Source organism: Gavialis gangeticus, unplaced genomic scaffold (assembly GCF_001723915.1).
Source record: "Gavialis gangeticus isolate Ggan-Ray unplaced genomic scaffold, GavGan_comp1, whole genome shotgun sequence".
Taxonomy (NCBI): domain Eukaryota; kingdom Metazoa; phylum Chordata; order Crocodylia; family Gavialidae; genus Gavialis; species Gavialis gangeticus.
The window spans coordinates 45,835,636-45,847,604 of record NW_017729030.1 but is presented as its reverse complement, the minus strand read 5'-3'; the positions used below and the strand labels follow the sequence as shown (position 1 = coordinate 45,847,604).

General features: G+C 38.3%; 1 protein-coding gene across 3 annotated transcripts in view; it reads right to left on the bottom strand.

The window, feature by feature from the left end:
* Positions 1 to 11,969, bottom strand: part of GAB1 (GRB2 associated binding protein 1) — a 153,395-nt gene that overhangs the window by 36,668 nt on the left and 104,758 nt on the right. For 2 of the 3 annotated variants that reach the window (XM_019522138.1, XM_019522140.1), the window contains exons 4-6: positions 4,778 to 5,379; positions 1,044 to 1,129; positions 541 to 844 (exon numbers count right to left, since the gene is read on the bottom strand). In XM_019522138.1, coding sequence (XP_019377683.1) covers positions 541 to 844; positions 1,044 to 1,129; positions 4,778 to 5,379 — 992 coding nt within the window. The remainder of the gene's footprint in view (positions 1 to 540; positions 845 to 1,043; positions 1,130 to 4,777; positions 5,380 to 11,969) is intronic. The other variant, XM_019522139.1, reaches the window with a different exon arrangement.

Here is an 11,969-nt window from a genome sequence, read left to right as displayed (position 1 = left end):
TTAAAAAAGAAAACAGTGTGATGCAAGATCCATCCTCTGTGGTACAATCAATTTCTATCACACTGCAACAATATTAACTATAACTTATATATCTGAAATTATTTTAAAAGTTAGAAGCATTTTAAGCATTAAATTATACAAAAAGAGCTTTTATTATATTCTTTATTATTAACTAGAAAAATGCTAGTTTTACAAATATACCCGTATTAATGTGCTCTCCCTTCACCATGAACTGGCCATCTATATTATATGCATAAGACCTAAATCACAGTTTCAGTCTATTTAGAGTAACTTTGTAAGTTATGGTGTACCTTCTTTCCATTAATGTATGCTATAACTTCTAACCCTACGGATACATTCTGTTCTATTTACATATTTTAAAATGTGTCGAGGCTTGCTTTTAAAATTCTTAGGAAACAATTAGAAGTCTTAGAAAATAATACTTGTATACTATCTACCTCAATCTTGTTAAGAAAAACAGAAACATCCAAGTCATTATACAGGAAAATATGAGCAACTTCTACTTCATATTTTTCTCACCTTTTCTGTCTGGCTTGAGATTCCGATCCACTGGTGGTGGTTCACATTCTACAACAGGTACTGACCTTCTGGGAGGAGTCTTTGGACTGGACCTGAAACCCATGTGAGCAGGAGGAGGGACTTGCATTCCAAATAATGAAAAATCAAATGTGCTTGGGGTCATTGGTACATAGTTTGTTTCTTGAATGGGTTCAGTGAAGCTGCTGGAATGCTGCCGTGGTGGAGAGTTGGGATTCATTGGGACATAATTTTCATCCAGTTCTTCACTTGAAACACTTCCCACTGTCAACATGCTTCTGTTCTTCTAGAAATAACATACATTTCCTTTCATAAAGTAATCATTTATGTTACCTGCTGTAAATTAATTAATCTTTTAGCATCATATATTCAGTGTAATTTATTTTAAGATACATCACTCCACATCATTGCTTTGTAAAAGGGAACAACGACTGTGCAAGTGCTTTCCCATTCCCTAGTCCCACATGAGATCAAATCATACTTACAAAGTGATTGTGGAAACCTTCCAATGAGCTAGATCTGTCATTTGGAAATGTTCGTGGAATATCATAGCAGTCTTGAGAACTAATGTCTAAAGAAGCAGAGGAGGACAAAGTAAACATTTATTTCCTGAGCTCAGCTGCTGTCACATAAATGTGCTGCACCAATTATTTACTATCTGTTACTTTAAATCTACAATCAAATGCAGTTGGGAAGATGCACAGGCTCTACATGACAGTGCAATATAGTCTAAAAGATTTTATCAATATACATTTGAGATGAATGCATTATTTTTTGAGCAGACAAGGTTCTTTGGATAAATGTGATACATCTTTTATTAGACCAACTAAATAGCTGGAAAGTGTTCTTTGCAAGCTTTTGGGTACAAACACTTCTCTGTATTACATGTCATGATTTTAAGATTTGCCATTGGCATTTTCTAGGGTGAGAAACTGAAGGAATGTCAATGCTGCTTGTTTACTGTGCAAGACAGCAGTGACCTTAAAGACACTGTGCTGCTCCACACAACTGCCCTCTAACTGGAAGTAACATGGAATCATTTGAGTTGCACTGCAAACAGCCTAGTTAGAGCATTCCCTGGGCCTGGCATACTATATTTGCAGTATAAATATACCCAAAGTAGCATACCTTACTGAACACTTGAAAATGTCCTATTTCCATATGGCATAAAACACCCATGTCTGTAAAGAGTGCATTTTAAGACACTGGGCCTTAAAACTTTAATTCTACTCCAGAAAGTGACTTAAGAATAGAATTGCCTAGTGGAGCTAGTCAGAAGTTTTCTGACAGAACAGTCTTCTGTTGACACCCTGATCTAGTGGACTGCCCCAAAACCAGGGTTCCTAGGACTTCCAGGCTCACTTTTCATTCTGCTCATCTGGTGCTCCTTGGACTGTCCAGCTGGTAGGGTCCTGACTGGCTTGATGACCCTCATCAAGCCAGTCAGACAGCCAGAGAGCTGGCCTAGAAAACATTTTTAAAAATTTCCATTTCCCTTTTTCAGAGCCGCTTGTTTTGAAAAATTCTATTCCATGGGAAAAGCTGTATTTCTGAGTTATGGATCTTTAATTAATCTAAGCTCAGAAGAAAAAAAATACTGGCAGAAAAACTAAAAGTAAAAACTTTGCCTTAGGTAAAAACAGGTTTTTGTATGTAATGTGTACAAGTGCAGAAACATCCAGGAACACATTAAGGCTTGCTGGAGAAATATACCAAAAAGTTCAGGAATACATGACTATTACAATAATCTAAAAGAATATTTCCACTTTTATGCTGCAATCCGTAAACACTTGATCAGAATGCACTGCACTGTATTACTAGAGAGAAGATCCAAGTTTATCTAGCAACACCTGGCCTAACACAGCTACCACAGAAGTCACAGGACTCTCTTAATTGAATTCAGCATGACTGGTCCACTTATACTGGTGGTTCTACAAGACTGACACTTGAACTCTTGAACACTTCTAACGAGCTTAATGGCAGCAAAAATAATTAACCACAAAACAAAGACAAATCCAATATTTGAAGTCATATCAATCTGCATCACTCAATTTTACACTGCACATAGACATACTTTCAAACGCCCTACCTTTTGCTACACTAAGGCCACATACAGGTATTACAATTCTACTGGGAGAAAATCGCCACTACCCCAGTAGAAACTAGGAGCATACAAATGTTCAATTTCTCCTGAAGGAAACATGCCCCCTCTGGGAGAAAGATCTTCTAGGTTGACATGAGTTTCTCTCACTAAAATGAACACCTGTACACTTCTGCTCAACTCCTCTGATCAGGAAGCATCAAGCAGCAGCTCTAGCAGCTCCCCCTGTGCCTTCCCCAGACCAGGGTGACTTTGGTCTGGGGGGGTGGTATTTCCCCACTGCTCGACTCCTCCCAGTCATGGAGGACTTGAGCTGCCATTACCCCTTTAGCCTTCCCAAGACTGGAGACACCCTGATTTGGAAAAGGCACTGGTGTGGGGTGGGGAGCATTGTCCCACAGCCCCCTCTCCTCCCATGCACTACCTGCTGTTCCCCACTCATTCCCCAGACTCATGTCCCCATTTTGGGGAATGAGCAGGGAGCACTGCCCTGCTGCTCCCTCTGCTCTGCTCTCAGAGACCAGAAGCAGAGCAGAGAAGCACCCTCTTCACATATCAGGGGATGTCTCTAGTCGGAACATTGCCCTAGCTGCTTCCTTTCCTCCCTCCATGCTTCCCCAGACCAGCACAGTCCCAGTTTGGGAAAAGTGCAGGGAGCCTTTAGCCGTCACTGCTCCAGTCTGGAAGGTACAGGGAGCAAGGGAGTGGGAATTTCTGAGAAAAATTCTACTGCTATGAAAAAAAACACCCTAAATAATCTATGAGGTCCTTTCTGACACCACAATTTGATTCTATTCAATGACTAGATTCTAGTCACCATCCTGAAAGAACATCATCCCAATATGCCCTGTGTATAGAAGGACTACGTGGGAGGACTCACATGAGGCTGACTCCTCTAAACTAAATGCTACCCAAGCCTTTCCCTATCAGAGGGATTTTGTAGATAGCACTTTGAGACAGCTTTCTAGCTGTATACTGACAAAGCATTCAATGATTCAGCTCACAAGCTTTTTATTCACTAGTTCAGAGGCTGTAACTCTTCCAGCTATTAGACCATTACTCATATTTTTCTATCAATCCTGCAAACTAATTATACACTCTGAAAGTCAAGCTGAAATATTTTTCCTTCTTGTGTAAGAGAGCATGCAGGAGAAATTATATTGAAACTATACTTGTGCAAACAGTGTCTGCCTTGAATTATAGCTGCAGCATTCTAGAGATGACTTGGCCAACTGAGTCTTCATTACTGGTGATGATGCATAAAGAAAAATTGACAAGCTGGATGGGCTTTCAGAAACTAAAGCAACTTTAAACAAGTAGGGAAAAAAGGCATGTGAGTTTAGTACACTTGACATGGTACCACTGAAACTCAAATAAACATGGAGCATGTTATTTTTTCCAGAAACATTCTGAAACTGACTTTACACTTGTCAGTGGTGCAGAACAGAGTATTGCTAGTGCTGACCATAGGGACCACTGGACAGGTATGGAGATCTTTGCCTGCAAGGGGAAGAGGATAAACTTTCTTCAGTGGTTTGGCCTGAGAACTGTTTGAAGCTGCTACCTGTTGGTATGCAACATTGATGGATCGACAGGGAAGGTGGTGCAATGGAAATTCTATGAAAAATGCAAGTTTTCATGGGGTTCTCACTACCACATGAGGGGGCATGAAACGTGACTGAAACATAGCATATAAAATGCAAAGAAATACTAATAACTCGTATCAGAACATAATTTGATTGACTATACACAAAAGCTGTCCTAGACAATTTTAACAAATTTCTGACACACGGTCAGGCCAGCAAAAGCTAATAAAACAGCCATGTTGTAGAAGAAGTCATTAAAAATAAGTTTCTATACAACACATTAAAAAAGTGTTGCTAGTCTTTTAAAAAGTATAACATTTATACAGCCTTCCTTTTATACCACCACCTTTTATACTCTTTGTTTTGGTTGAGAATGTCAAAGGATGAAGGGAGTTAAGCCTCTTATTCTCAACAGAAAGTGGAAGCACAACTCCTTTCAATTCCTTTGAAAATCCAAGCCTTCACCACTTATCTCACATGATAATTTAAACAAAAGAGTTCTATAAAAGCAGGCTGAGACATAAATACTAACCTTTTCGAAATATATTCAAATCTACAGTGGAAACAGTATTGCTGCGTGAAGGTGGCATTCCCATTGTAGGGATGCAATAACTGCTGTCAGTGTCTGACGCAGTACGAGTAATGCTACAGGGTTCCACAGGAGATCGATCTGAAGAGTGATGAGGTTTTGGAGGCCGAGGTGGAGGAATATCTGGAATAGTCTCTAGCTTTGAAGTCTGAGCCAATGTTCCTTCTGGAAAAGTTCGTGGAATCTGGTAAGTACCTCCAGGTGTTGGGGGAATGTCATAACTAATGGAGATATGTCTCATCTGTGCATCTAATGATGTTGCTGATGGGGCATTGAAAATATGCTGCTCTCCTTCTGTGTCAGTCCCGGATGGAGATGCTGCCTTTGGTAAAACATCCTGTGAGTAACTTCTAGGCAGATTATAAAGGCTGCAGTCTACAGACACCATTGTAGATCGAGGTGGTGGAGAGTCATAGACACTTTGCTGCTGAAAAAAACCATTCACGGCATGCTTGCTTACCGATGGAGCAGGATTTTTATGAGAGGGTACATTATCATTGCAGTCTGTTTCAGAAGAGGTGGATTTTGCTGAGTCAGCATGAGATCTACACATAAAATAATAAGATTGACATATGGATTTGTTGTATGGTTATAAGATAAACGTTAACAATTAAGGAACAACATAACATTCAAATGTAAGCAACTGAAAGTCATTTAATCCATTAATTCTGAAAGAAAATCAAGGAACTTAATTTACTAAACAAAAGATCTTAAAAAAAAATCTCAAGTACTGTCTCAACTACATACACACACACACAATGGTGTGTATATATTTATCACAGGAGCTCAGCAACATGGGGTTTTCATAAGCAAGTCACTTCTAACAAGACAATACCAGTTTGGATCTCCTCTTTGTTTGTATTTTAAACTATACATCACACTATACATGTATTCTGTACAGCAGAGCACTTGAAACACTGAGGTGCAAATACTGACCTATACCTAGGTTTATGGTACTTGCTTCCTCTCATGAATATGGAAGAAACAAAATTTTAAAATAAAACTTTCTGGAACTTGCAGTATTGGAAGTGCGTGCCTAAAGATATACACTGTGTGTGTGTACAAATTCATGATGTGCTTTAACTAATGTGCATTAAATCTAGTACCTCCATTGTGAGGTACTACAAAAATGCATGTTAGCCTATTATAGTGTGCATTAGCTAAAGAGCATGTTTTTGCAACACTTTAATGCACATTAAAATAGGCTAATATGCATTCAAGCACATGTGTAGATGCACCCACTGTCAACAAACACAGGCCTTAAAAGAAAAGGATACAAGAGAAAAACAACACACATGAATAAAAGCGGAAACTGAAAGCAGAAAAATTCAACTAATTATTGTGGATAAAAAATTTACAGAACATGTGGAACAAACTCTTATTCTTGTCTTGATCCAGACTACTTTACAAGTACACAGTAGGTTCCACATGGCTGCTTTGGAAATTACGTCTCTGGTGAAAGGAACAATCAATCAATTGTTACCAACAATACACATAACAAGAAGAGTACAGCCATGGCATTCTCTTGCTTGGCAAAGAAATTTTCTTGATAATATGACTATTTTAACAAAAAATCAAAATGACTGAAAATAGCAAAAGATAAACGAAAGAGATAGCATTAAAACCTTAGCATGGCATCCACACACTGGTGTCAATCATCCCATGGTATTCCTACTTTAAGTATCACATGAATTTACCATTGCACAGAAGGTACATGCTATACTGTTACAGTTATATATCTACCTTTTTCTTTCTTCAAAAGAACTATAAAAATCACATCAACTTATACAGGATCAAACTTTAATCAGGCCCCATTCAGTCCTGACTTTTGTACTTGCTATTTTTACTGCATGCACAAAAATACTGCAAATTAGAACTTATTTTAGCATTGTTAGTGCATTTAACCCTTTGGATGCTTCCATTGGTTATTTGATTATTTTGTAAGGGTAACAGCAAGCAGGATTTTGTAAAGGACAACAGCAATTCAACATCTTTATCTGTAGTTATCTACTTATATTTTGCAAAAAGCGTTTTTTCCTAAAATTGAACCTGAGAACGTAAAGCCAATTTATATGCAGGATCAACTTATAACTGGAATGATGCAGTCATTCCAGCATGTATATATGTCCCCCCAAACAATTATTCTATTGCCCCTATTATTCCATTATGGAACAGACTAAGGGCAGTTTATGATACTGTTGGAATAAGTATTTCCTAAAGATAAAACAATATTTAAAAAAAATCAATGGTTCTTAGAAGTTGTTATGCCCTTGCTAATATGCATCCTGAGCCTAAACAGCTTACTCAGACCATGTGTCAAATGAAAGCAATAAATGTAAAGATGAGTAAGAATGACAAGAAACTGTCCCTTAATTACATATGCTACACCAGTGAGAGAAAAAGGTATCAATCTGATACTTTTCTACATTGTACAGGCAGCATTCCACCCACACAAATTAAGGTAATGTTAATTGTGCCTAATGACCTTAAGATATATATAGATATATAGATATATCTACATATATCACTTAAAAAAAATACAAACGGAGTAACAAACCTCAGATCACAGCAGGAACACAAAATAAAGTGCACATAGTAAGAAATGAAGCACTTTTTTCACTTTTCCATATAGTTATGGCAAACACCACCATTTACCTATGTCCCAAAACCTACCTCCCTGGTCTCTGAAATTAGATTCCTTTAAAAGAATGAGATGCCTTCAAAATCTTATGCACCAGCTCTGAGCACTTAATGACCTTTTAACAAGGGCTTCTGAGAGGGCTCACAAAAAGTCAAATTTTGTTGAGATGCACAACATGCAGTTAAACCATAAGTGAAATTAGAGGTTTAATGAGAGCATATGAATCCCACTCAACAGAATACTAATAATTCTAATCCAGATAATACTCAATACTCAATGAATTGGCAAGATATTCTTCCTCACTGTTTTTTGGCCATATGAATTAGTGAAAACTGAAAAGATGTCAAGTCAGCTTTGGACTACCTTGAGGCAGCCTCACCAGTCATTCTTTTAGCTCGGTGGCTCCAACATCTGATCCTTAATCCTGATGGTGTGAGAGCAAAGAAGAGATTTAACACTATTATTTTTCTACGCTGACCCCAAAAGCAGGATGTCTGAGAGTGGTGAATTTCCAGTAGGTAACTACTTTGCAGAATTTGTTATAATTTTCAAATGCATGATTAAAGCAAACCATGGAAATTTTTTTTGTCACTGACAGTGTATCAGAGCATCACTATTCATGTTTATTAGTATACACCTCTAAAGGCAAAGTTAGTATAACAACAACAGGAAAACAATCAGCACCTCAAACTGGAGTACAACTGTGACACCAATCTTTTGGTGTCATGGTCCTATCACACATGCTCCTTAAATTGCTTTATTAACAGTTTCAAGTCCTGGTAACCCTAATCCTTACCCACACTTAGAGACCCTCTAATATCATGGATATAAATGGTGTTTACATCAATCTAGCTGCACAGGGGACAGGGAAATTGATTCCAGCTTTCCAGATGGCTCTGCTTAGAGAAGGGGAGGCATGCACATCTTTGAAAAGCCTCTGAGCTACCACATATACGTTTGCCACTAAGCTGGCTCATGCTTTATCTCTTGAAAACTAATTAGTGGCGGAGGAAGAGAAGCAAATCAAAATCAATATAAAAAATATTCAGTCTCAAAGCTGAAAACTTTGAATTATCCATTTCCTATAGTTGTATACCTTACTTTTCCTCTGCAACAAGCCCTACAGGAAAGCAGGACTTACTAAGTCAGGTGTAGTGCTGGGGCCACGCCACTTCCAGTGCAGAGCTTGCTCTAGATATCTGCATGGTGCTACCTCATGCTACATAGACATACACAAAGATGCATACACATAGATGAGAGATGGCAGCAGCACACTTCTTTGGTACCAGCACTCAGGGATGGTAAAAAGGGGGTGTTGGGAGTAAGTGTGGTAAAAATAAGACAACCATCATGACAGGTGTTATCACAATCTTATCTTGGTGATAGTTATTTCCAAACAACTGAAGTTGGGTTTACATTGCTTCTTCTATAGAAAACTCAAAGTTGATCATGCAGGACACATTTGAAAAACACGAAAATCCAGCATTTTCAAGCAGGTTATGCCCAGTGATTAATTTCTCACAAAAATTCAAAAACAACACTTATACACTCACTGCAATGGAATCTTTTTACTTTCAAAATCTTCCAGTAGTAGGTATTCTTGCCCTTCTTCAGATATAAAAGATGACCCTTGGCTGATTTATGAACACAGGAAAAATGAAGCAAGGTCAGGCAAGATTCCTTGTATGTACTACTGTCAACCAACCAGAAATGTAAACTTCGCAAAGACCTCACATACAATTTTTCTTATAAATGCAAAGAACAACTCTCAGTCTTATTAAATGCTACAGTCAAACTCAATGACGGTTTACTAAGAGATGACGATTAATGTTTAAGTTCAGAAATTATCAGATCATAAAATGTCTTAGAAAAAAATAGTGTGGCATGTTGTTGTATTGCTGTATTTTGAGGGTTTTACTTTAAAAACATTAAAGCTGAAAGTGTGGATCAATACAACCCACCAATCAGCCAGAGTAGATGTATGCAGGTTACTCTACTTAAAAAAAAAAAGTAAAAACAATCTGCTAAAATATGAACACTCTCAATTTTCCCCACACCCTAATTATTATTATGGCCTCTTATAATGCGCATCAATTATAAAAACACATTTCAAAAACACTGTGAAGTTCTAGTTTCTTTTTAAAGAGGCTATATCCCATGTAATCTAGTTCAACTTCAGCGAGATGATTATGCTTAATGTTGAACACATGCTTAAATAACTTCCTGAACTGGGACCAAAATATGAAAATCATTACCTTGTTTGCAACAACATTATTTGATAAAAATTGCACAGAGCTAGTTGCTAAACAGTAAACACCCATACTATAACATGTCACCTCACAAGGTCTTCAAATACTCATATCACTTAACCCACCATTAATTTAACACATCCCTTAAATCTAAAGATAAAGCACCAGAGTAACTCAAACCCTTTTTATTTCCTTTACTCTCCCTTCTCCATTCCTTACCGTGTTTAGTCTCCCCACCCAAATACTTTCCATCCTCTTAGACTCCTACTACAATACAATCCCACGGTTCCTCCCAACTTTGGCTCACATCACCAGCCAGCATCAGGAAAGGTCAACTTACATATTTAAACATTTCTGTTTCTAAACATGTTCTTCACATGCTTTCACAACTTGCATGAAAACTAGACTCCTAAAAATATGAGGAGATACTTATCAGCTAGGCTAATGGAACAAAACTCAATTGGAATTTCTATGCCAAGGCATTTTGGACGTGCAAAAGTCTAAAAAGGATTAAACTACATTTTTAAAGATGTGAATTACAGCTAAATCTTAAAACACTAATATTTTACTACTACTAAAAACTTTGCTCATCAAACTGTCCAGAAGAATTCTACCCTGGGAAGAGATCTGACACAAAATTCAATATTGATTGATTCATTCATGGGAAGTTTCTCAGAGGACCGTCTAAACCAGGCTTACCACCATCTGTGTCAACCACAAATTGGAGGACAAGAGGTTTATTTACCTACCCTAGGAAAGACAAGGCACGGGCCCTCAACCTCTGAGTCAGCAACAACCAGACTGAGAAACTCTTCTTTTCCCATGGCCATTTTACCTTAGTTTTTTGTCCTTCCGAATGCCTGATTCAGTAACAGGAAAACTTGGCGCACAGACTAGGTATAGACAGAGAAAGCAGTACCATTGACAAGTTTGGCCTTGGGGAATGCACTGCAGATTCAGGAAAACACTTTCAATAGAACTTTCCTCGGTCTTTAATATGCCTCCCCACAATCAAGATAATAATGAGCAGACTTTTCTGGAAATGCATGGGGGGCCATTACTTCTAACTGTTACAGAAAAACATCTCTGCAGAGAGTTTCCTAATGTTTTCCGATGACCATTCTCAGAAACAAAGTGATGGCTCCTGTACATTTGCCACTGCATATTTCACACTCCTAAACAGGAGGCATATATGTTTCCAGTTAAGCTTAAGTAGTTGTTACTTGAGTATGTAAAAGTTTCCGTTAGAAGACATTTTTAATGTTTTTTCTCAACTTATCTTCCTACTCTTCCACAGGGATAATACTATGGCTGATCTCTACTTAATATTAAATTGCACGCAGTTAGACCATACAAATAACAACAATATTTTCTATATAGCAAAAAGAATATTGGCAGTTTCCAAGCACTAGAAGGTTCACCAAGACCCCTGGAAAAGCAATCTATCTTTACTCTCTATATAATCTTGTTTGAATCTGATTCAGAACAGTAATAACCAAAAGACTGTTTGTTGGCCAAATGATTTAGTTGACCTGAGTCCATATTTTGGTCCACTACTGTTGTAACTGGCTTTCCTCTCAGGAGTCATGTTAGAAACGTCAGGTAGTGCAGAACCAGAGCTGGAGAACAGCTTCTCCTGTTCCTAGACCTGGTTTGAGGTACACTGGAAAATGAAGGAAGAAGCATGTCTTGGCTATCCAAGCTGTACCTATTCTGAAAGTTTACAGTGAAGCCCAGGCTCTGGGGCTGTTAATCTGGCAATTTTGTTACATAAAACTATAGGTAGAGCACAACAAGTTCTGATGTGCCAACTTACTATGGCTAACACAAGAAGTTTTGAGTGCAGAAAACAGACAAAGGAACAGAAGAAGTCTGGGTAAAGATAATCAAGTCTAGTGAATCTGAGTTGTAAATGACTTGAACAAAAATACAAGAAAAATGCCTGGCAGCAGTAAAAAATTTTGGCATATTACACATGAATAACTATATCACAAGAAGAAAGGTTCAGACCTCAGGTTGGGGAGGACCTGGTTAGAGAGCTTCTGGAGGGGCTGGACGCGTTCAAGTCAGCGGGTCCGGATGCTCTCCACCCCAGGGTGTTGAGGGAGCTAGCTGGGGTTATTGCGGGGCCCCTGGCACAGCTCTATGAGCGATCGTGGTGCTTGGGCCAGGTGCCAGATGATTGGAAGGTAGCAAATGTGGTCCCCATCTTCAAGAAGGGGAAGAGGGAGGACCCGGGCAACTA